This window comes from Salmo trutta, chromosome 16 (genome assembly GCF_901001165.1).
Source record: "Salmo trutta chromosome 16, fSalTru1.1, whole genome shotgun sequence".
NCBI lineage: Eukaryota > Metazoa > Chordata > Actinopteri > Salmoniformes > Salmonidae > Salmo > Salmo trutta.
Genome location: NC_042972.1, coordinates 13904943 through 13931955, shown reverse-complemented (window position 1 = coordinate 13931955; position 27013 = coordinate 13904943). Strand labels below are relative to the sequence as shown.

The following is a 27013-nucleotide window of genomic DNA, read 5'->3' as shown; positions in this document are numbered from 1 at the left end:
ACTCACTGTTATAAGTTGCTTTAGAAAAACGTGTCTGCTCAGTGGCATATATTATATATATACTATTTATTGAACTCCGCGACCTCACTATTCACTTTACATTTGGAAATACAGTCATACTTGCCATAGCACATGGTAGTGTGTCTGACAGCAAAATGGTGAAATAGTATTACTGTTAAACAACAGGAAATATTCCGTACAGTTGCATCAAACTTTTGTAACAAAACATTTTCTTTATTTATCCTACATATCATACAATAATTTTTAAAGAGTCACAGTTCAAATGGGAACTGAAGCATGTTCCACAAGCAAACCCTCATCACAACTACAGTTTGAACGGAAAACAAATAAAAAAACTGTTTCATGAATATCACAATGGCAATGTTAACCTATAAACAATCATGTTCCAATCAGTTGCATCAACATATTTTGTATTTATGGTCATAATTATGTCATTTTCATCAAATATTGGGTAACCATTTGTGGTGTGTGCATACAACACAAAATCTATTTGGAACTGAACCATAGGCCTAAATGCAAACCATACATTTAATGAACATAAGTAGATGGGATTACAGTATAAAAGGCCTACATTTTATGTTGGGGTTTTGGTTGTAGATAACATTATTTTCACTCACGATAGCAACATGCAAAATATGCTTCAGAAAGCATGCCTTCAGCCTTTTGATTGTCATTCATCAATTTCCAAGACACTAAACAAACATTACAAAGATTACACAAATACTTGGCAGAAGCATAAACACTTGAAGTAGATTGTTGAAATAGATGTTTTTGGAAAGCAATCCACAAACACTGATAGCTACACATTCATGTTGCTCTCAATTCAAAGATTCATAATACACAATTTACAGATACAGTACGTAAGGCATTGGAAGGGGGATGGCAGCTTACTACACTTAAATCATGTTAGGATAAACCTATGCAAACTCAATTACTGCTGAACAGCGTTGGCTATAACTAAATAAGCGTCTGTAATACGGAACTGAGGATATAAGTGGAAGCAAAACAATTGCTGAACATCATGTCACCTAATCTCATACTTAGCGACTTAAATATAACAGTAAAGGGAATTGTCGTGACTTGACTAACATTAATCGTAAGACTTATTTATCTAACTATGTTTAATTGTTACCCGATTTTAAAATAACAATTAACTCATTAGGATCTGGGGCACCATGAGAGCAGTTCTTTAGAGTTACCATCTCCTGAATTAAACTCTAAAAGGTCTTTACCTTTCACATCTATAAACAGTCAACTTATTAAATCATAACCTCGTATCATATCATTCTGAACAGTCGTAACCTCCTAGTCTGCAAAACCTAAGCCTTACTTATGAATGCATGACTTATCACTGTGCAAAGTTGATGTAAAACAATGATCTCGAATGGCTCCTAAAAATCAAATCCCTCTCTTAACAAAAATACTTTCATCATTTTTCATATTACATGCACAACGCATAGGATGGACACGTCATATATGCAGTGGGTATACTTTCCAAGTTACAGTATTTCCTTTATAACAATTTTAATGACATCACAAAATAACAAAGTGAACATTCCCCAAGTTACATGTTAGAAATATTGTTCCAGTATTTCATTTTTGAACGTGTTAGTTTCGTCTGGAAAAGTCTCTTGGGAAAAAAAGGCACATTCCTTTGGTGAATTTGGAGAGGGACCTGAATCTTCTCTCCTTGATTAACAACAGGTCATGAGTTGTTAAACCCCCCCCCCCCAGTTCTTTCCTTCCCACTCACAGCGGGTGAGAGGGGGTCTGATTTAAGTTATTCATTGCAAACCTGTCCCATGTGGCTCAGTTGGTAGAGCATGGTGTTTGCAATGCCAGGGTTGTGGGTTCGATTCCCACGGGGGACCAGTACAGAAAAATAAAAAAGTATGAAATGTATGCATTCACTACTGTAAGTCGCTCTGGATAAGAGCTTCTGCTAAATGACTTAAAATGTAAATGTAAAATCTGACCTATTTGGATTCTTGTGGACAGTCATGACAGAATCAATGCTTTGAAACAAATAATTAAACTCATATGAAGCAATTAATCTGACGTAGTCGATATATATGGTTATAAGTGATAAATATACAGTACCAGTTGGTTGGAACCAAAAATCTAAAATTTGGACTCATCAGACCAAAGGACAGATTTCCACCCGTCAAATGTCGATTGCTCATGTGTCTTGGCCCAAGCAAGTCTCTTCTTATTATTGGTGTCCTTTAGTAGTGGTTTCTTTGCAGCAATTCAACCATGAAGGCCTGATTCATGCAGTCTCCTCTGAACACTTGATGTTGATTTGTGTCTGTTACTTGAACTCTGTGAAGCATTTATTTGGGCTGCAATCTGAAGTGCAGTTAATTGCCAATTTCTGAGGCTGGTAACTCTAATGAACTTATCCTCTGCAGCAGAGGTAACTCTGGGTCTTCCTTCCTGTGGCGGTCCTCATGAGAGCCAGTGTCATCATAGCGCTTGATAGTTTTTGCGACTGCAAAGTTCTTGACATTTTTGGATTGGCTGACCTTTATGTCTTAAAGTAATGATGGACTGTCATTTCTCTTTGCTCATTTCAGTTGTTCTTGCCAAAATATAGACTTGGTCTTTTACCAAATATGTCTATCTTCTGTATACCACCCCTACCTTGTCACAACACAACGCTTTCGACACCTTGTGGAGTTTTTATGAGAAACCATCAACATCTAATACACAAAACAAAACAGTTCATTTTGACAGGAAATCATTTGAAATGTAGGCAATGTGGTCAATGTCTATGTAAAACGCACACTTTTTTTTACTAAGTCAGGAATGACAATAAGGAAAGTGAAAAGAAAATACTGCGTTGGTGGAACCGTTTTCAGCTAAAGTCCCGGTTGGTGAGTATCATTGGGGCGACCAGGGTCCAGGTATAGAGGGTAAGGCACACCCAACTGGAGGAGATCTTCACCCAAACCGCCGGCCACTTGCTGGTCATGGTATTGTAGTCTGCATCAGGACTGTATGGGGGAAAAAAATAAGATTTGTATATATAGTCATATCTGAACAATTGTTACGATGTGAATCTGTAAGATAAATATCCATGGTAAAAGTATTGAGTTGCAGCATTGCTTTGTGGTCACTTTCATTTTAGAGAGATGGAGCTGTCTCCATTGAAATATAAAATGTTGAACTATAAAAGAACACAATATGTAATTAATGTTATTTCCTCTTTAGTGTCAAAACATTGTGGTTCCTCCCTATTTTTAACGTACACAATGGGATCACAAAAGAGGAGTTCAACTTCACGTCAAACCGTGCATGACCAAGCTTGACAACATGGCCGTGTCTGAAAATGTCACTAGCTGTCAAATCCTTGCTCCCTCTGTCCTTATTTTCTCAATTACCTTCAAAGCTCATTAGAGGAGGTTCTCAGAGTGAGAAACCTTGGATCCTCTCCAAGGTGTACCAAGAACAAATCCTCAAAGGGAATTAAGGAAACAAGGACGGAGGAAGCAAAGACGTGACAGCTAGTAACGTATTCAGACACAGCCCTTCACGACGTTGGTCATCTGTGTAGTTTGGCCTTACTGACCTGTACCAGTTGGTGAGAGTCATCATGATGTAGAGCGAAGCCAGGAAGAGCATGAAGTGGAAGAAGAAATAGTTGTACTGGACCGTGTCCCTCTCGTTGTCCTCCACACGCCTGGGACCCTTGCTCCCCGTCCCTCCCTCCTCGTCCGGGGTGCCTGCTTTACTCTCCTCCAGGATCACTGTGTCGTTAGAGGCCATGGTTAACTTGTTCACCTGGCTGGTGCTGGACGAGCGGATGCTGCAAGGAAGTACACATTTATAGGCATTATAATAAGCACTATAATTTAATTAGCAATTATAACATGTAAAGCATTTATAATGATGTGTTCTGACTTTAAAACTTGAAATATGAAATATCCTTATTCATGTTACTGAGGGAGAGAGGGGAATGCAGAGAGTTAACATTCTGTCCGAACATGTTATTGTTAGATATTAGGTATCCTATGGAGAGGAGAAGGGCCACAGTCTGGTTTCAGTTGTTGGGTTGTAATTCTAAATACTTGCTACACCAGAGGTTAATGGTTATCTGTAGGAGGAATGTATATGGTGGGGTCAATGGAGGTTGGATATGAGCCAGGAGCTTGGAATGTTACTGAGTAAATGAAAAGGCAATCACATGGTTGCGGTCACTGATAAGGGTGGAGAGCTCTGGATTAGTGAGGAATGGGGGCCGAGGTCAGGTCAGGTCACATGAAGGAACAGTTTACTACCCATATCACTTAACTTCCTGCCTAGCAACAGAGATGTATTGGCTGTCTCACCATACGAGGAAGGTTTAAATACCAGTTCTTGTGTAAATGTGTTTTTGTCTGTCCAGCTGTCCGACCCATTGGTTTGAGCTTTTCCTAGTTGTCCGTTTTACTCTGTTTATTTAGAATCTAACAATAAGCATGGGTAAGCATTTATAAGTATTTCTAATTATTGTAATGCTTTAATAAAATATAACCAAAGTGGATTGCATTAGCGCTTTTCAGAGTGCTCAAACTGCAAACTGAAATTCTAATTATGTGAACGAGGGAGTCACCACATCCACTAATACTGTGTGGCACCAACAAATGTACATTACTTCTATTCCCCAAACCACGATGTGCTGTAGCTGTACCCAAGTCTGCCTTGCTGACCAATCACACCTGGAGTAGAGAATGCAGAGGATGAAGATGGCCAATCCCACAATGCTCTGGGCGTCCCACCACTGCAGATAGGGGGAGGAGAGGATGGGCTCTTTGGTGCCGATGATCACCACAGTCGTCTGGTTCTCAATCTCCAGTGGGGCCAGCGTGGGCACCAGTGTCTGCTGGAAGATGCTCAGCAGGCTGGGGTTGCATGTACGGTCTAAAGGGGGCCCGGGGGGTGGTTGCCCCACAGGGAAAAAAATGTAAGACTTTGAGATTACATTTTTCTCCCTTTCATTTTTATATATATATTTTAATTAATTAGTTGTAAAGCATAATCATACCATTAATCCATGGGAGGGGAACAGGTAAAGGGTGCTGTTGGGGTAGCAGCTATAACAGTGTCTCTTACCAGGCTCGTTGGTCATGGCCGACCAGGTCAGATACATGGTGTACATAGTCATGAAGGAGGACTGAAGTAGACCGGATCGGGGCTGGAATTCCTAAAAATAATTATTCAAAACAACTGTGATTTACAAACTGATTTTTTAAATGATGATCTATATCAGGGTTTCCCAAACTCGGTCCTAGGGCAATTTTGTTTTTTGCCCTTGCACCACACAGCAGATTCAAATAATCAATTCTTGATGATTATTTGAACCAGCTGTATAGTGCTAGGGACCCCTGGGAGGTCCCAGGACCGCGTTTGGGAAACTCTTCTCTATATTATATTATGTTGGGAAAGCGCTGTTGTCTGCTGTGCATGTGGCAAATACACGTTGAAACTATAACATGTTGACATTGTGTATTTATGGAAAAATCACATTGATTAACTGTTTACTTACTCACTAATGGTGCTGCCTACTCCAGACTAAACGTTTTTTAAATCATAAGAGCAAAAAAAAGATTTCATTTTATTTGGAATGCTAAGCCAGACAAAATTAAACATGCCTACTTATATAATGAATGTGAGTTGGGGGGGGGGCTAAAATGATTAAATATTAAAGCTTTAAACCCCTCACTAAAAGCTTCACTCATACATACGTTATACTTAAATGCAAAATGTTTCTCCAGTAGATTATTAAGAAAGGCTCATCCTTTGTACAAAAATTGCCTTTTTGTCTTTATACAGATTACAATACAAAAAGGAGTGGAAGGCCCCGGTGCACAACTTAGCAAGAGGACAAGTACATTAGAGTGTCTAGTTTGAGAAACAGACGCCTCACAAGTCCTCAACTGGCAGCTTCATTAAATAGTACCCACCAAACACCAGTCTCAACGTCAACAGTGAGGAGGTGACTCTGGGATGCTGGCCTTCTAGGCAGAGTTGCAAAGAAAAAAAACATCTCAGACTGGCCAAAAAAAGAAAAGATTAAGATGGGCAAAAGAACAGACACTGGAAATAGGAACTCTACCTAGAAGGCCAACATCCCGGAGTCGCCTCTTCACTGTTGATGTTGAGACTGGTGTTTTGTGGGTACTATTTAATGAAGCTGCCAGTTGAGGACTTGTGAGGCGTCTGTTTCTCAAACTAAACACTCTAATGTACTTGTCCTCTTGCTAAGTTGTGCACCGGGGCCTTCCACTCCCCTTTCTATTCTGGTTAGAGCCAGTTTGCGCTGTTCTGTGAAGGGAGTAGTACACAGCGTTGTACGAGATCTTCAGTTTCTTGGCAATTTCTCGCATGGAGTAGCCTTCATTTCTCAGAACAATAATAGACTGACGAGTTTCAGAAGAAAAAGTTATTTGTTTCTGGCCATTTTGAGCCTGTAATCGAACCCACAAATGCTGATGCTACAGATACTCAACTAGTCTAAAGAAGGCCAGTTTTATTGCCTCTAATCAGGACAACAGTTTTCAGCTGTGCTAACATAATTGCAAAAGGGTTTTCTAATGATCAATTAGCCTTTTAAAATGATAAACTTGGATTAGCTAACACAACGTGCCATTGGAACACAGGAGTGATGGTTGCTGATAATGGGCCTCTGTACGCCTATGTAGATAGTCCATTAAAAATCAGCCGTTTCCAGCTACAATAGTCATTTACAACATTAACAATGTCTACACTGTATTTCTGATCAATTTTATGTTATTTTAAATGGACAAAAAAATTTGCTTTTCTTTCAAAACCAAGGACATTTCTAAGTGACCACAAACTTTTGAACAATAGTGTATATGTAAAATGTATGTAAATGTAGCAGAAAAGCTGTAAAAAAATATATATATATTTGTCCTCCGAAGAGGGGGGGTGGTGGATATATATATAATATATATAATAAATAAAAAACTTGATTAAAGTGACATCTGAGTTGGCATCAGTGGAGGTTTCTCCAGGTAGGAAAGGGAGGATGGATTCAAAATCCTCCAAGTAATAAATATACAAAAGTCACCAGCCGGCACCGACTGGTAGACATGTGTTATAATTAGGGCCTGAATGTGTTCTTAACCACAAGTCTTTTAAGATGTAATTCAATCCTTATCCTCGAGGTGTCACTACAGGCAGTTTATCTCAGCAGTCACCAGATAATCAACACACAGGTGGGTCACATTCATATGATTAAAGTTAAATGTCAAAAGCATACCATAAACATTTAGCAGATCTAGGTTCAGCCTACGCTCCCCAAACACTAACCTTAACCACTACAGGGGCAAATGCTAAAAACTGACCTACAAATGAAATGAATATCAATGTTAAATGAGCGTTTAATGAACACCGAACGAGGGCTTACCTGTACTCTGGGCAGTATTGACACGACAGAGGCTACAGCACAGAGAATCATGTTGAAGCTGATGAAGAACTTGTTGAGCAGACAGCCCGTCGACTGAGTGTAGAGCTGGTACATCAGGACAACGGCGATAAAGGACACGATGTAGTTGAGTCCAGTTACAGCGAGCAAGGCTGGACAGAAGAGGATAGAGAGAATCAGATTCTAGTTGCATTGTTTTTATTCTGTCGTAGAGCATTATATAGTGTCAGCACTATTGACACCTGACCTTATGTTACAGTTCACCATGTATTTACCTGCTGATATCACATACTTTACTAAAAAGTACCAAGTGAATACGTGCTAAAACAGGACTTGAGTTTATTTACATTTTTACAGGGACATGAATCAACGTTTCAGTAAAAGTGCGGGTTTTAGCCAGCCGGCTAATTTTCAACCGCAGTCCCTGGGCAGGTTATTAAAAACTATTACAATACAGACAAACAATGAGCAGTGAGCACATGCAGAGCAACATAGGACAAGCAACACGTAGCACGCAGACAGAGGTAAGTAGGACAAGCAACACTTAGCACCCAGACAGAGAAACATATGCCAAGCAACACGTAGCATGCAGACAGAGACAAGTAGGACATGTTACACATAGCACACAGACAGAGAAACATAGGACATGCAAAACGTAGCACACAGACAGAATAACATAGGACAAGCAACGTAGCATGTAGACAGAGAAACATAGGACAAGCAACACGTAGCACACAGACAGAGAAAAGTAGGACATGTAACACGTAGCATGCAGACAGAGGTAAGTAGGACAAGCAATACATAGCACGCAGACAGAGCAACATAGGACAAGCAACACATAGCACACAGACAGAATAACATAGGACAAGCAACGCGTAGCATGCAGACAGAGAAATAGCACAAAAAAAGCAACAAAACAAAATACATAAAAGCAACAAGGAGAATGATGGAGTGCTGCATCAGATGACCTGGCCTCCACAATAACCCAACCTCAACCCAATTGAGATGGTTTGAGATGAGTTGGATCGCAGAGTGAAGGAAAAGCACCTACCAAGTGCTAAGCATATGTGGGAACTTCTTCAAGACAGTTGGAAAAGCAAAGCTGTCATCAAGGCAAAGGGTGGCTACTTTGAAGAATCTAAAATATATTTCGATTTGTTTAAGACTTTATTGGTTACTAAATGATTCCATACGGGTTATTTCATAGTTTTGACATCTTCACTATTATTCCACAATGTAGAAAATAGTAAAAAATGAAGAAAAACCCTTGAATGAGTAGGTGTGTCCAAACCTTTGACTGGTACTGTATATCACTGTATCATCTGCATACATTTGAACTTCAGACCCAGTACAGACAGAAGGCAGATCATTAATGTATAGAATTAACAGGAGGGGCCCCAGTTTATTTCTCCTTCATTGTATTATTTGACTGCTAACTAAGTGTGTTGCGATTGTAAGTGGATTTAAAATAAAGTTGGATTTGATTTGACTTCCTTAGCAGAGGGTCAGGCAGACTCACCTGCATACCAGCCCCTGGAGTTCCCACTCTCCATGTTGTCCACCCAGGACTCATTCCAGGAGCGGGCAAAATCCACCAGCAGAACCAGCTGGATCAGGATGAAGAAGAACGCCCCAAAGATACCCACCACGAACCACACTGCACACACACAAAGAGACCATCATCGTACCACAAATATCCACAAGCACTGCTAAGTATAAAGTTACTAGGATATTACGATTACTAATTCAATTATTAAGTGTGTGTATGAACAATGAATTGTCTTAATAATACAATAAATTGTAATATCAACAATTAAAAGTATATCACTCATGTTTATGCGGATTGTGCATGGTCAAGTGCTACATCGATAAATCATAATAATAGACAAATATGACAAATTCTTTATTTAAATTGGGTCAATCTTACGGTGAGTGAAAGGCCCCTCAGGGATATAAAAGGCACCGACTGTCACTGCAACCATGGTGGCAATCTTAAAGAACCAAAACCTGCATGGGGAAGGAAGTCATTCGTCAACCGAATCCCTTTTGATAATGTTTTGATAGACTTCATGAATCATTATAAAAGGTATGGAAAATAACTATGAAATAAAAAAATAATAGTATGATCTTTAAATAATGCCCCTCTTGATGTGGTGTACAGATAAAATACAAAATAATATATATTGACAGTATCAGCATTTTTCAAAACGCACATATTACATGGTTATTTTGTTGCATGGGTATACCTAGTAAATACACATGAATAGGCTTATGATGAACATGTCTGAAAACCTGTTATTGCTTTGTCATTATGCGTTATTGTGTGTAGATTGATGAGGGGGAAAAAATATTTAATCCATTTTAGAATAAGGCTGTAACTAGGGATGCACCAATATTATTTTTGGCCGATACCGATATCCAATATTTTCCTTGCCGAAAAAACAATACCGTTACCGATATTTACAATTTTAGCGGCCTTTTAAGCATTCTTAAGGCACTGCATCTCAGTGCAAGAGGTGTCACAACAGTCCCTGGTTCGAATCCAGGCTGTATCACATCCGGTCGTGATTGGGAGTCCCATAGGTCAGTGCACAATTGGCCCAGCATCGTCCGGGTTTGGCCGGGGTAGGCCGTCATAGTAAATAAGAAATTGTTCTTAACTGACTTGCCTCGTTAAAAAGGTTACACACACACTACACTGACCAAAAAGTTATTTTGTTGGCATTTACATATGTCCCCATTACCAGTAAAATATAATCAAAACCTATTTCTTCCACTTACTTGCTGTTCTGTTTCGTTGTTCATTTGTTCAGGCGTTTCTTTCTCAAACAGGATTTCATCATACATATCAAGCAGTGAAGTTTCAGCTGTCAGTGCGCACCGAGGAAGAGGGGCCACGGACAATCACTGCGTCCATTTCCATCTTGTCCAGCCATGTCTGTAACATTTGACGTAAACCCTGTTTCTTGTCAGCATCGAAGTAGTGGTCCTTGTACCTAGCATAGAGCAGGGTGGCGACACAGTAAAGAGGCTCAGAGGTAATGCCACCGAATCGCTTGTTCAAAGCCTGGAGTACTTCTGTAAGTTTCAACCAGACGGTCTGTGTGGGCAGTTTTGTTGAGCAGGCGTTTCAATGCTATGACAGAGGGTATCACATCTGCTGCAGACAGTTGATTAGCTTGTTTCTCCAGTCAGTTGTTCAAACAGAGCTAGGAGTGTTCATGTTTCCAAGTTTCAAACATGTTCTCAAATGCCACTGAAATGGCAGCAGCGGTATGAGAAAGAGCACATTCTTGAGCATGCAATACGGCTTTCCTCAGTACGAAATCCTCGTCGACCCACTGTGCTGTCAGACTCAGTATGCTCATGGGGCTGACGTCGCTGGTCCAAATGTCAGTCGTGAAGCTAATAGCAGTGACGCCCATAGCAAGTAGCTCATGGATGCGAGTGTCAACAATACTGTGCAACTCCGGTAGGGCAACATCTGAAAAATTGTGTGTACCGGGGCTCGACCAGTCGGTGAAAGCCAACATCATCCACGACAGAGGACGGTTGATTGTCAAGGGCAATGAATTCTATTATCTTTACGTTAATGGATTTCGCCTTTGAGTTGTCTCGCTGAAATATTCTTAGTCTTTCAAATGACTGCTTGACTTGAATCTGTTTAGTTGTTGGAAGTGTGCACTTAGTATTTTTCTGCTTTTGTTCTGTGTAGCGCTGGATTTTTCGTGGCGTCATTACGTCATCTACCTATGTTATATAGGTATGCACGTCAGCTTTGACATCGGTTTTGCATATCGGAGTACCTAGACATCAGGCTGATGCAGATGTTGGCATTTTTTGCCAACATCTGCATCAGATTCCGATATGCTCACCAATATATCGTGCATCCCTAGCTGTAACGTAACAAAATGTGAAAAAAGGGAAGGGGTCTGAATACTTTCCAAATGCACTGGACATGAATAGGCTTATGATGTATTGCTGTTACTAAAAAGTCTAGTGCAGTTATTCTCCTCTGTTCCAGAGAGGCACGGTGGCCTAAAGCACGTTAGATCAGGAGACCTGTTGTGTAAGAGATTATTTTACTAATATTGCCAATGGTTGTTGTGACAGTGCCTGTAGCAGTGTGATAGTCATACTGTATGACAGAAAATAGTCAACAAACAAGGGTGTCTTACCAGTACCCCATTATGACATTAGTTAAGTTACAAGCAGTGTAGATGTTATTTTCAGTTAATAATAAAGGCTATTCACCTTAATACTGACTTTTAAGTCAAAGTTGGCGTAGTAATAAAGATGATTACATCTAGGCCTTTACTTTTTTTTTTCTTTCATGTATTTTTTTTAGGGGGTGCATCATGTGATGGGTGGTTACCCGTTGTGGATGGCAGAGCGCGGGTCTCGGCTGTTCTTCACGTTGATCATAATCAGAGCGAACACCAGGAAACACATGCTCATCCCGAAGCACACCCGGTACACGGCTTTATAGCCCACAAAGATCTCACAGTTCATGTTGGGATTGATTCCTGGGATAGAAGAGCCTGCTCCGTCTTCACAGAACCCAGGAATCTACAAGCACACATAGACATTCTCACAAATCATTCAGGCCAGTCTAATCTACTGTACAGAGTGGACAGCATTACTATAGTCTAGCTGTGCGATTCTGTATTCAATAACCCTATATTTTCACTTTGGTCAACAACAAGTTGGCTACTATCATGTACCACAAAAGTCAACTTTTCACATACAGTATTATAACCATTCATACAGCAGTGCTCATTTAGTTAAGTATTAATTATATTATAGTCAAAATGACTAAGACTTAGTCACATTTGTCATTTGAATAATGATTTAGTGTAGTTATTTTCAAAATGACGAAAACAGTGGGACATTTTTTATCAACTAAATGCCCTTTCATTTTAGTTCCATCATATTTGTATTGCCTCAACCTATAGTGAACATAAAGAACTGACTTCCATGAGCACAAACATACATAGCCTTGTCTTACCAATATATTTTTCTGCATAACATCCTATTCTCTTCCCAACGCAGAAATATGACAAACATATGCAATAATAATAATAATAAATGACGGAAGAATTATCTGGCCATGTAAATTCCTAATTCAGCCTAGATAGATATTACACATTACATAAAAAACAAACAGACGAGAGAGAGAAGCACAATCACCAGATGGTGCTGCAAAGTACAGTAGTATTTAGCATTTCCTTCACTCGGTCGCGTCATTACCATTGTTATCAATGTTCCAGGCGCTGCAGCCACATTGTTGTCCAAAAGAACGGGGGCTTATGGATGTAAAATGCAGGCCGGTGTGGCTCAACTGAAATTATTTTTTTCTTTGATTAGCTATAGTTTTTTCTGGGTCTATTTAGTCAGTTATTGTCACGGCAACTGCCACGGAAAAATATATGTGTTTGACGAATATTTTTGTTGACGAAATTAACACTGTCATAAAGTCATTCAACGTTCCCAGGTAACTGCAAAAATAAAGGAAACATGAGTAAATGAGGGAGACAAAGTATATTGAAAGCATGCGTTTCCACACAGGTGTGGTTCCTGAGTTAATTAAGAAATTAAAACATCCCATCATGCTTAGGGTCATGTATAAAAATTGCTGGGCAGCCCATTATTTTGGCTACCATGACTAGAAGAAGAGATCTCAGTGACTCAGAGTTGAATTTGACGGCTGTAGAGGGAGGTGTCCAATTGAACTAGCTTCAGGTCTTAACTGTAAATGAAATATGATTAGGAGGGTGCATAGAGGGTTTAAAGGGTTTATGTGTCTCAGTCACCAGATCTTAACCCAATTGAACACTTATGGGAGATTCTGGAGCGGCGCCTGAGACAGCGTTTTCCACCACCATCAACAAAACACCAAATTATGGAATTTCTTGTGAAAGAATGGTGTCACATCCCTCCAACAGAGTTCCAGACACTTATAGAATCTATGCCAAGGCGCACTGAAGCTGTTCTGGCGGCTCAACGCCATTAAAACACTATGTTGGCGTTTCCGTTATTTTGTCAGTTACCTGTATATGTCAATGTTTCAATTTAGAATGACAGTATACACAGAGTTGCAATGTTAACGCAGCCTCAATATGCAGTAAGTTGTATCTCTGTAGGCCCCTACTGTTCTATACTCTGTGTGACTTAACTCTTCCCACCGATAGCCTCCCCAGGTATTCAAGCATTATTAAAGCAACCATTCACCATGTACACAAACATCTACTATGACACATCATGGCTCATCATCTCATGCACACACACACTGGGTGTTTCTCAGTATGCATACTAGCGCGCTCCGAGCACGCAATCTGGAGCACGGGAGTGTCGGAGCATGAGTCCAAATCAAAGTACGCAAAACGGAGCACGGAGGGCACTTCTCGGGTGCGTACACATTTCGAAGCATGCATTGACACCTGTTGTATTCGGCGCATGTGACAAATCAAATTTGATTTGAACGAACAGTAATATGACGCAACCAATAACAAAAAAACAACAACACTTGTTGACATTAATGGCGGCCATTACTTGATCTGAAGTGAGAGAAAATAAACTGATTTTCGGAATGAAATGTTGCTCAATCAAATCTCATGTTACCTGACTACAATATTGTATATCTTGAAAACATTAATAAATACATGCTGTGTTAATTTTGGAAGATTGCAAGCCCATAGTAAGTCAATAGGGCCAACTGGCTAACTACTACCAAATATTGTTTTTATAACTAACCCATTGTTCTATCTGTGCTACTACTGTTAGCTAGCTAGCTAGCCACACATAATTGACATCTCCCTTGCATAACATTACTTTGTCATTTTTGCCTGTCAAACTATCCGGTTAACTAGATTATTATGATTCACATATATCTAGCTGATAGTTATGAAGTAAATGTTTGCTTTGTGTATATCTTGTTTCGTCTCTATTGTCATTGTCCTGGCTAGAAGATGGTTGAGTGAATGGGGAGGTGCAGTGTGTGTGAGGTAATACCTTAGGGGGAGTGTGAGTGCTTCTCAAATGTAATGTATTATGCGCTCCACACTCGCCCTCACAAGAACGGACTCAAGAGAATGTCCTCGGAGCATTAGAGTGTGGAATATTTTTTGTATTTTTTTTAAACCTTTATTTAACCAGGTAAGCTAGCTGAGAACAAGTACTCATTTACAACTGCGACCTGGCCAAGATAAAGCAAAGCAGTGCGACAGAAACAACAGCACAGAGTTACACATGGAATAAACAAACGTACAGTCAATAACACAATAGAAAAAAATAAAGTCTATATACAGTGTGTGCAAATGGCGTGAGGAGGTAAGGCGATAAATAGGCCATAGTAGCCAAGTAATTACAATTTAGCAGATTAACACTGGCATGATAGATGAGTAGATGATGTGCAAGTAGAGATACTGGTGTGCAAAAGAACAGGAAAGTAAATAAAAACAATATGGGGATGAGGTAGGTAGATTGGGTGGGCTATTTAAAGATGGACTATGTACAGCTGCAGCGATTGGTTAGCTGCTCAGATAGATGATGTTTAAAGTTAGTGAGGGAAATGCAAGTCTCCAGCCTCAGCGATTTTTGTAATTCGTTCCAGTCACTGGCAGCAGAGAACTGGAAGGAAAGGCGGCCAAAGAAGGTGCTAGCTTTGGGGACGACCAGTGAGATATACCTGCTGGAGCGCGTGCTACGGGTGGGTGTTGTTATCGTGACCACTGAGCTGAGGTAAGGTGGAGCTTTACCTAGCATAGACTTATAGGTGACCTGGAGCCAGTGGGTCTGGCGACGAATATGTAGCGAGGGCCAGCCGACTAGAGCATACAGGTCGCAGTGGGTGGTATATGGGGCTTTGGTGACATAACGGATGGCACTGTGATAGACTGCATCCAGTTTGCTGAGTAGAGAATTTAAACTATTTTGTAGATGACATCGCCGAAGTCGAGGATCGGTGGGATAGTCAGTTTTACTAGGGTAAGTTTGGCGGTGTGAGTGAAGGAGGCTTTGTTGCGAAATAGAAAGCCGATTCTAGATTTGATTTTGGATTGGAGATGTTTGATATGAGTCTGGAAGGAGAGTTTACAGTCTAGTCAGACACCTAGATATTTGTAGTTGTCCACATATTCTAGGTCAGAACCGTCCAGAGTAGTGATGCTGGTCGGGCGGGCGGATGCGGGCAGTGAACAGTTGAAAAGCATGCATTTGGTTTTACTAGCGTTTAAGAGCAGTTGGAGGCCACGGAAGGAGTGTTGTATGGCATTGAAGCTCGTTTGGAGGTTAGTTAACACAGTGTCCAAAGAAGGGCCAGATGTATACAGAATGGTGTTGTCTGCGTAGAGGTGGATCAGGGAATCACCCGCAGCAAGAGCGCCATCGTTGATATATACAGAGAAAAGAGTCGGCCCGAGAATTGAACCCTGTGGTACCCCCATAGAGACTGCCAGAGGTCCGGACAACAGGCCCTCCGATTTGACACACTGAACTCTGTCTGCGAAGTAGTTGGTGAACCAGGTGAGGCAGTCATTTGCGAAACCAAGGCTAAGCCTTGGCCAGGTCAATGAAGATGGCTGCACAAGACTGTCTTTTATCGATGGCGGTTATGATATCGTTTAGTACCTTGAGTGTGGCTGAGGTGCACTCATGACCAGCTCGGAAACCAGATTGCACAGCGGAGAAGGTACGGTGGGATTCGAAATGGCCAGTGATCTGTTTATTAACTTGGCTTTCGAAGACTTTAGAAAGGCAGGACAGGATGGATATAGGTCTATAACAGATTGGGTCTAGAGTGTCACCCCCTTTGAAGAGGGGGATGACCGCGGCAGCTTTCCAATCTTTAGGGATCTCAGACGATACGAAAGAGGTTGAACAGACTGGTAATAGGGGTTGCAACAATGGCGGCGGATAGTTTTAGAAAGAGAGGGTCCAGATTGTCTAGCCCAGCTGATTTGTATGGGTCCAGGTTTTGCAGCTCTTTCAGAACATCTGCTATCTGGATTTGGGTGAAGGAGAAGCTGGGGAAGCTCGGGCAAGTAGCTGCGGGGGTGCGGAGCTGTTGGCCGGGGTTGGGGTAGCCAGGAGGAAAGCATGGCCAGCCGTAGAGAAATGCTTATTGAAATGTTTGATTATCATGGATTTATCGGTGGTGACCGTGTTACCTAGCCTCAGTGCAGTGGGCAGCTGGGAGGAGGTGTTCTTGTTCTCCATGGACTTTACTGTTTCCTAAAACTTTTTGGAGTTAGAGCTACAGGATGCAAATTTCTGTTTGAAAAAGCTAGCCCTTGCTTTCCTGACTGACTGCGTGTATTTGTTCCTGACTTCCCTGAACAGTTGCATATTGCGGGAAGTATTCAATGCTATTGCAGTCCGCCACAGGATGTTTTTGTGCTGGTCAAGGGCAGTCAGGTCTGGAGTGCACCAAGGGCTATATCTGTTCTTAGTTCTACATTTTTGAAAGGGGCATGCTTATTTAAAATGGTGAGGAAATTACTTTAAAGAACGACCAGGCATCCTCGACTGACGGGATAAGGTCAATAACCTTCCAGGATACCCGAGCCAGGTCGATTAGAAAGGCCTGCTCGCAGAAGTATTTTAGGGAGCGTTTGACAGTGATGAGGGGTGGTCGTTTGACCGCGGACCCATAGTGGATGCAGGCAATGAGGCAGTGATCGCTGAGATCCTGATTGAAAACAGCAGAGGTGTATTTAGAGGGCAAGTTGGTAAGGATAATATCTATGAAGGTGCCCATGTTTACAGATTTAGGGTTGTACCTGGTGAGTTCCTTGATGATTTGTGTGAGATTGAGGGCATCTATCTTAGATTGTAGGACTGCTGGGGTGTTAAGCATATCCCAGTTTAGGTCACCTAACAGAATGAACTCTGAAGATAGATGGGGGGCAATCAATTCACATACGGTGACCAGGGCATAGCTGGGAGCTGAGGGGGGTCTATAACAGTCGGCAACAGTGAGAGACTTATTTCTGGAGAGATCCATTTTTAAAATTAGTATGACAAAACTTTGCAAGCTATCTCTGCAGTAGATTGCACCTCCTCCCCGTTTGGCAGTTCTATCTTGACCGAAAATGTTGTAGTTGTGTATGGAAATTTCAGAATTTTTGGTGGCCTTCCTAAGCCAGGATTCAGACACGGCAAGGACATCAGGGTTGGCGGAGTGTGCTAAAGCAGTGAGTAAAACAAACTTAGGGAGGAGGCTTCTGATGTTAACATGCATGAAACCAAGGCTTTTTCGATTACAGAAGTATGGTAGTATGTATATTGAAAAAACGCATTGATTGGCACGCCTCGTACCTTTTTTAGCTGCTCGTCCACTCCCGGTAACAGCATGATGCAGGCTATAATGGTCCCTAGCAACAGGATGAAGGCGTAGATGACTCGCGTCACCGTGGAGTTCTTGCTCTGGGGACAGCATCTGCACAGCAAGCATGTCGCACTGCTACATAGACACGGCACCTAGAGGGAAAGAGATAGGGAAAAACCATTGCAAAACGTTCCCAAAACATACTAGGCCAGTTAGGGACAAGCCAGTCGATGCAGACTGATTAACCTTAGTATTGGCACTTGCAGCAATGTGGTAGTAGACAGGAACCGAATTCAAAACGCAATCAAAACAACCCAATCAATAATTTGTATGCGTTTTCTTTCGGGATTTATTTCAAATTGCCCTGGGTGCTAGTCTGAGAAATGTGCTTTATCTTCTCTGAGAGGTCTAAAATCTGAGGTCAAACTTGTCAACACCCTCAAATGCTAATATATATATATTATTATATTTTTTAAATTGCCGGTGTTGATTGTGTGGTGGTTGTGGTAGTTGTGGTGTGGGTTTTATGGGTAGTATAGCATATTGGCCTTGGCCAACACTTATTACATGGGCCTGAGACGAAGAACGACTGTATAACTTATCACTGAGCTGTGCCCAAAAGAGGACCAACGGTCTTTTGTCCTCTTGTTGTTACAATATGATATTTTGCTCAAGGCCCTAGGCTATATGACAAAAAACACTGTATGAGATGACTATCGCTCCACATACAGTTAAAGTCGGAAGTTTACAAACACTTAGGTTGGAGTCATTGAAACTCGTTTTTCAACCACTCCACAAATTCCTTGTTAACAAACTACAGTTTTGGCAAGTCGGTTAGGACATCTACTTTGTGCATGACACAAGTAATTTTGCCAACAATTGTTTACAGACAGATTATTTCACTTATAATTCACTGTATCACAATTTCAATGGGTCAGAAGTTTACATAAACTAAGTTGACTGTGCCTTTAAACAGCTTGGAAAAATCCAGAAAATGATGTCATGGCTTTAGAAGCTTTTGATAGGCTAATGGACATCATTTGAGTCAATTGGAGGTGTACCTGTGGATGTATTTCAAGGCCTACCTTCAAACCCAGCGCCTCTTTGCATGACATCATAGAACAATCAAAAGAAATCAGCCAAGACCACAGAAAAATAATTGTAGACCTCCACAAGTCTGATTCATCCTTGGGAGCAATTTCCCAAACGCCTGAAGGTACCACGTTCATCTATACAAACAATAGTACGCAAGTATAAACACAATGGGACCACGCAGCCGTCATTCCACTCAGGAAGGAGAGGTATTCTGTCTCCTAGAGAAGAACGTACTTGGTGCAAAAAGTGCAAATCAATCCCAGAACAACAGCAAAGGACCTTGTGAATATGATGGAGGAAACAAGTACAAAAGTATCTATATCCACAGTAAAACGAGTCCTATAAATCGACATAACCTGAAAGGTCGCTAAGAAAGGAAGAAGCCACTGCTCCAAAACCACCATAAAAAAAGCCAGACTACGGTTTGCAACTGCACATGGGGACAAAGATCCTACTTAAATGTCCTCTGGTCTGATGAAACAAAAATAGAACTGTTTGGCCATAACGACCATCGTTATGTTTGGAGGGAAAATGGGGAGGCTTGCAAGCCGAAGAACACCATCCCAACCGTGAAGCACGGGGGTGACAGCATCATGTTGTGGGGTGCTTTGCTGCAGGAGGGACTGGTGCACTTCACAAAATACATGGCATCATGAAGCAGGAAAATTATGTGGATATATTGAAGAAACATCTCAAAACATCAGTCAGGAAGTTAAAGCTTGGTCGCAAATGGGTCTTCCAAATGGACACTGACCCCAAGCATACTTCCAAAGTTGAGGCAAAATGGCTTAAGGACAACAAAGTCAAGGTATTGGAGAGGCCATCACAAAGCCCTGACCTCAATCCTATAGAAAATGTGTGGGCAGAATTGAAAAAGCGTGTGCGAGCAAGGAGGCCTACAAACCTGACTCAGTTACACCAGCTCTGTCAGGAGGAATGGGCCAAAATGCACCCAACTTATTGTGGGAAGCTTGTGGAAGGCTACCCGAAACGTTTGACCCAAGTTAAACAATTTAAAGGCAATGCTACCAAATACTAATTGAGTGTATGTAAACTTCTGACCCACTGGGAATGTGATGAAAGATATAAAAGCTTAAATAAATCATTCGCTCTGCTATTATTCTGACATTTCACATTCTTAAAATAAAGTGGTGATCCTAACTGACCTAAAACAGGGAATTTTTACTAGGATTAAATGTCAGGAATTGTGAAAAACTGAGTTTAAATGTATTTGGCTAAGGTGTATGTAAACTTCCGACTTCAACTGTATTTGTAACAATAAGAAATATAATTGCATTTATTTATATTATCAAGGTGAGACTGAACATGGGAGAGAAACAGAAGGAGGATTAAGGGGACTAAATGCTTTGACATCCGGGTGAATGACTAGGCTTGGAAGAAGGACAAAAGGAAGGCGAGACCTGGGAAACCTTGCTGCTCTTTCACTGCCATCCGTTAAGTTGAATATAAAAATCTCTGAGGATAACTATTTGCATTTGCCTCATCGTGGTGGGCTGCAGAGCCATGCTGTCAGCAGTACCAATACTGGCCCAGGGGTTTCTCCAAATAGTCAATCTCAAGGCTAACCACTGGGTTATGTTAAGTAACCGCTGCTTCCAGGTAGGAACTGTTAAGGTGCATGACTCCAGTGGTCATGACACCACTCTGGAGTTTCTCTCACAATTCATCTCTCTATCTTGTCCATGGCCCATCCCTTACCTCCCTCATCAACCCCACTGACCTAAAACATTACAGACAGGTATCCTTTCTTTTCTGTCTGCCATTAACATTATTGCATGTCTAATCAAACATTTACATTAAATCATTCAATAACTGTATTTTTACATAGCTGATAAACCTGTGTTTGCTTGTTTACATCTATCTCCTACCCTGTTCCCTTTAGTCTGCTCCTGCTCTCCAGGACCTAGGGGTTCTGCCTAACGCCCAGACATGGATCCACCTGATGTCCTCCATTATCAACCATCCTCCATTTTTCATTACATCAGCTACTGTTATTGTCATGTTGTCATTATCTGCTTAGAAAGAGCAAGAAAACTATCATACTGGGCACATCATGTGAGATACACAGATTAACTAAAAACACTAGCACTGCAAACACTCAGAACAAAGAGAGCAGCAGCGCCTAGACTTTGCAGTCTCCCTCTTCGAGTACCGCTTCCGAGACTTACTGCCTGTTGAGAACAAGTGACAGGCAGAACCTCCCATCCACACAGCATCCACCTTTTCTCTATTCTACACACCAGAATTCAGTAGTTCAGTCTGATTGCCATGTGAGTGTACAAAAAATCTGTGAAAGTAAATTTCCCACATGTACCAAAAAAAAATGGATGTTAATATATTTAAATCTAAAATATTGCCAGATTGGTTTTCACAGCTGTTTCACAAGGTGTTCATTATTGTAAATTGTAAAGTATCCCTTGATGGTATTTGTTTGTTCATTGTTGTATCCTAGGACATACAATAGATATATATTATACCACAAGGGAGTCCTTATGAGCTATGATTTTTTAAATCATAATATAGGACTAGTGAAATAATCTTATTTCAGTGTAGATAAGGGAGGCCTATTTAAAATGAAAAGATGCCAGCCAGACAAGCCAGTGTATGAATCAAATAAATTAGCATATGCATGTAGTGGAAATTAACTGACTTTGTGATCTATAAGGCAAGTAACATTAATGTGTGTGTGTGTGGGGGGGGGGGGGCATCGAAATTACATAATTGTTTACCTCCCAATGCCTGTTTATTCATAAAAAGCATAAGATGGTAAATAACAATAATCGCAATGGTTAGCCTATGCAAATTAATAGGAAAACAAAAGCTTATTAATAGGACTAAATTTATCCTAATTGGTAACAAATATAACATGAGGAAAAGACAGAATCCTAGTCAGGCTATTGTTTGTCAAATCCAGATTAAATATAGGTCTGTATCAAATCTGTAGGCGACAGTGGGATAAATCAATGACAAACAGCTGAAATGTTCAGGCTTCGTTATGATCTGTTATCAAAACAGGCTGGAGTGTTTTCAGTTCCGTTTAGGCTAAGGTTATGCTTAAGAACACAACTCCACTGAAATGAATAGCCTGATTCAATGCGATTCTCCTGAATAAAAAAAGTGTTTATCTGTTTGGTCTATGCATAGACCCATACCAATTCTATCTTTTTGGTATTTCGCGGTAGGCTTAGCCTACCACTAATATTCTGAATTGCAAGCATTTAATCAACCACATATTCCTGTGATGTTGAGGCTGAGCAAGACCTTCGATAGGCTAGTAGACTATGCGGAAGTAATCGTGGAGTTAATCAATGTTATAGCCTAGACAACTTTACATAATCTGGACCGTTGTTTTCTTCTAAGGCTAAGCAAATGTAACCAACGTGAAATGGCTAGCTAGTTAGCGAGGTGCGTGCTAATAGCGTTTCAATCTGTGACGTCACTTGCTCTGAGACCTTGAAGTAGTTGTTCCCCTTGCTCTGCAAGGGCTGCGGCTTTTGTGGAGCGATGGGTAACGATGCTTCGTGGGAGGCAGTTGTTGATGTGTGCAGAGGGTCCCTGGTTCGAGGCGAGGAGAGGGACGGAAGCTATACTGTTACATTGATGCTGTTGAACCGGATCACTGGTTGCTGCGGAAAAGGAGGAGGTCAAAAGGGGGGTGAGTGTAACCGATGTGAAATGGCTAGCTAGTTAGCGGGGAGCGCGCTAATAGCGTTTGAATCGCTCTGAGACCTTGAAGTAGTTGTTACCCTTGCTCTGCCACGGCCGCAGCTTTTGTGGAGCGATGGGTAACAATGCTTCATGGCAGGCAGTTGTTGATGTGTGCAGAGGGTCCCTCGTTCGAGCCCAGGTAGGGGCGAGGAGAAGGACGGAAGCTATACTGTTACACAGACAAGGGGTAGCATATGCTTTTTGACCATTTCTATAAGAAGGGTTAGGCCAATATCCTCACATACCCCCTCAATTCAAACCCTGGTTTTAACCATAAGACATCTCCACATAAATGTATAGCCTAAGGATTTCATGATAACAGTGATTATGTCTGTTAAACTGGGAACTCTGGGGGAAAAATTAGGTCAAATCATGACACCAGTGATTTTCAGGTCAGAGAAAGAAGCCAGAGTTTCTGAATTTGAATTGCAAGTTGGATGACCGTTCAAAACTATTTTTATCAGTCGAAGCTCCCAGTTGTCTTGAACGCACTGAAGTCGGAAGTCAGAGATTGCAGAGTTACGAGTTGTTTTGAATGTGCCACTAGAGACATAGGCTACCTCCAACAAAGAAGCCCTAGTGTCTGTATTGATGTGAGAAATAAGAATATTTATACAGTAATGGTGGCTGGCTGCAATATCAACTAGCCTAATAATTTTTGTATTGAGGTGATATGCCTATTTTAGCTAAATCAACAAATTAAATTGATTAGATTACTCTAGCAAAGAAAAATATTTTTTACAAAATCATTTACATGTAGACGTTTGTAAGGTGTTCATGGTGAGATCTTTAATGATAAACTAGACAGACAAATACATGACGTGTAACACAAGTAGAGGCGTCACGTGACATGAACGTGACGTGAACGTGTCGGCAGTTTGACGCCTTACACGGAACCCAAACCGGCTGCGCGCGTGCGCCATCGTGCATAAATTGATTTTGTCCCCCGACACCAAACGCGATCACAACACGCAGGTTAAAATATCAAAACAAACTCTGAACCAATGAACCAATACTCGGTATACAAATCCCAAAAGAAAGAAATGATCTCACTCCAATAAATGTTTATAGAAAGTTAGCAAAAATAGATAAGATCTTGCTACCATGGAAAAGAAAATACCTGTCTATTTGTGGAAAAATCACCCTGATTAACTCTAGTCATATCACAGTTTACCTATTTGCTTATGGTTTTGCCTACACCTAGTGGCCTGCTTTTTAAATTATATGAACAAAAAATATTCAATTTTATTTGGAACGGCAAGCCAGATAAAATTAAAAGGCCCTATTTATATAACGAATATGAATTCGGAGGGCAGAAATGATTCAATATTAAAGCATTAGACCTCTCACTAAAGGCATCAGTCATACCAAAGTTATACTTAAATCCAAACTGGTTTTCTAGTAAATTGGTACGAATGTCTCATCCTATGTTCAAGAAGGGCCTTTTTCCCTTTATTCAGATTACACCTGCCCACTTTCGGTTGTTTGAAAAGGAAATAATCTCCAAAATATCGTTATTTTTTAAACAAGCCTTAGAAAGTTGGTTGCAATTTCAGTTTAATCCACCTGAAAAGACAGAACAAATAATACAACAAATATTGTGGTTAAATTCAAATATAGTAATTGATTAGTAATTGATTAAAAAAAACTATTTTTCGAAGAAAAAATGTATAATTTTAGTGAAAGATATTATAAATAGGACTGGTGGAGTGATGTCACACATGCAGCTAACACAGACATGGAAATGTCTGCTCTACCCAAAATTACAACCAATTAATTGCAGCATTACCACAAAAATGGAAGAGGCAAGTAGAAGTGGAAAAAGTAAGGAACTTGTATGTCGGCCCTGTATTAAAGAACATAAACGGTTAAAAAAAAGTGTGATAAATAAAAACATATACCAATTTCATTTAAAGACCAAAAAACTGACAGCTGTGCCATATAAATTGCAAAGTAGTTGGGAAGAGATTTTCGATGTGCCCATTCCATGGCACATGGTTTACGAATTGATACGCAAAACAACGCCGGATTCAAAATGTCAAATTTTTCATTTTAATTACTATACAAAATTCTTGCAACTAATAGAATGTAATATATATGGGGGATACAATCTTCCCAGCTCTGCAGATTCTGCTGTGAGGAGGCAGAGTCATTAGATCATTTATTTTGGTATTGTCCATATGTAGCTCGTTTTTGGTCACAGGTCCAGGAATGGCTGAAGAATTGCAACACTTGCCTAGAACTAACGCTGCAGATAGCAATACTGGGTGATTTGAAAAGCCATAGTCTATCAATCAATAATATAATAATTATTTTAGCAAAAAAATATATTTTTAATTTACAATCTGTAGAAGCTATGAGAATAGAAAGGTTCAATTGTTTTGTGAAGCATCACAGCACAGTTGAAAAATATATGGCAAATAGAAATCCAAAATGGATGTTGAGAGATAGATGGGAGGGGTTGAATGGAGCTGAAGGGTGGGACTAATAACAAGATAAACAACGTAAAACGTACGGGGTCTGTAAAATGTATATAGGTTCAGAACCTTTGTGAAATAGCAGTTACAAATAGAAATCAAACTGGATGGACATCAGAAATAGAGGAAGGACTAAAAACAAACAAAAAATAACTATTGTAAAATAGACTGTCTGTAAAATGTGTATAAGATGAATAAATTGAAGGTAAAAGTCGAAGTGTTTATCAGTTTACTCAAATTGGGGGATCGGTGGTAGGGTTTGCGGGGAATAATAATAAAGGTATATTCTTTAAAAAAGTATGTATGTCTATATAGGTATGTGTATGTATATATGTGTATATGTATGCATGCGTGTATGGATATATATATTTACCCAAAAAATATATGGGGGATTGGAAATGATGCAGACAATTACATTGATGGAAGCAATATTCTTTCCGCAATACTAAGCTGATCCACCCCTACATTTTTTTGAAAAAACTCAGAACCAATGACATTAATTTGGGGACAGGTCGAAAAGCTTTAAATATTTATGGGAATTTAGCTAGTTAGCTTGCTGTTGCTAGCTAATTTGTCCTGTGATATTAACATTAGGTTGTTATTTTACCTGAAATGCACAAGGTCCTCTACTCCGACACATAAAACGGTCAACCAAATCATTTCTAGTCATCTCTCCTCCGTCCAGGCTTTTTCATCTTTGAACTTATATGGTGATTGGCATCTAAACTTTCATAGTATTACCAGGACAACCTGCAACACAATTCGTCTTTCAATCACCCACGTGGGTATAACCAATGAGGAGATGGCACGTGGGTACCTGCTTCTATTAACCAATGAGGAGATGGGAGAGGCAGGACTTGCCGCTCGATCTGCGTCAGAAATAGGAATGACTTCTATTTTAGCCCTTGCCAACACAGAGCATGCGAGCAGTGTGGGTGCAATAATTGAATAACATAGATTCCTATATTTATTTTGCAAAGCCCGCGCATGTGACGTGAGTGGTGTAGTCAGGGTATTAGAAAAATACTGGTCTCCATTGACAGTCCATGTTAATTCATGGCTATATTTTACAGCACAAGGGAGACGTTAGGTGAGAGGCGTCAGTAGCTTCACGAGGCTTAATTCTGGCACTTATCACCCCCCCATCCCGGTCATCCTACTGCCTCTGATCTGGCGGACTCACTAAACAAACATTATTTGTTTGTAAATTATGTCTGAGTGTGCCGTCTGGTTTGCTTAATAAAGAATTTGAAATGATTTATACTTTTACTTTTGATACTTAAATATATTTAAAACCAAATAACTTTTTACTTTTACTCAAGTAACGTTAGTATTTTACTGGGCGACGTAAAAGGCCCCAAAGACAGCTCCCACAATGTTCCGATTTCGGCACATCCTGACAACCGTGTATGAGCTCACCTCAGCTGCACTTGCCTGGGATACTCAGCCATTATTTCATACATGTCAACCTGGTTCTTGTTCACAAATATGGTCGTGATGATATACGAGAAGCACCTTACCCAGCTTGCGACAGAAAAGGCCCCCAAAACAGCTCCCATAATGTTCCGATGTCGGCACAAGATTGCACTCAATCTCTTTAGTGGTTTTCTTCCTGGAACGGTACACGTTACTTTTCTGTCCTTCTAGGTTGGACTCTCAGTGTAGATACAATTTGAGTACCAACTTTTGAAAATACTAAATATTTTAACTAAATGATTTGGTTGTAGTGCTGTACAAGCGATTGCTAGCCTACATCCTCAACTGTGCGCAGTCTTCTGTGATTTCCTTCCGTTGAACCTTGGTTTCCCAATGCGTCACACAGGATGATGTCATTACGTTCAGATAAGTACAGTCGATACAATGTTGCTGCTACAGTCCAATCGGTTCTCTCTTAATGCTGTAATTGGTCTAAAATCAAATGTTTGAATTCCAACC

General features: G+C 40.5%; 1 protein-coding gene across 1 annotated transcript; it reads right to left on the bottom strand.

Annotated features, from left to right (window-relative positions):
* Positions 1–2682: 2682 nt before the first annotated feature.
* On the bottom strand, positions 2683–26925 carry LOC115150128 (serine incorporator 3). The gene is made up of 10 exons (XM_029693088.1): positions 26599–26925; positions 17768–17929; positions 11826–12019; positions 9378–9457; positions 8970–9107; positions 7433–7602; positions 5116–5206; positions 4722–4923; positions 3593–3829; positions 2683–3017 (listed from the first exon to the last, which is right to left on the bottom strand). The coding sequence occupies exons 1-10, from the start codon at positions 26635–26637 to the stop codon at positions 2879–2881; spliced, it is 1452 nt and encodes a 483-aa protein (XP_029548948.1). The 5' UTR covers positions 26638–26925; the 3' UTR covers positions 2683–2878.
* Positions 26926–27013: the final 88 nt, after the last annotated feature.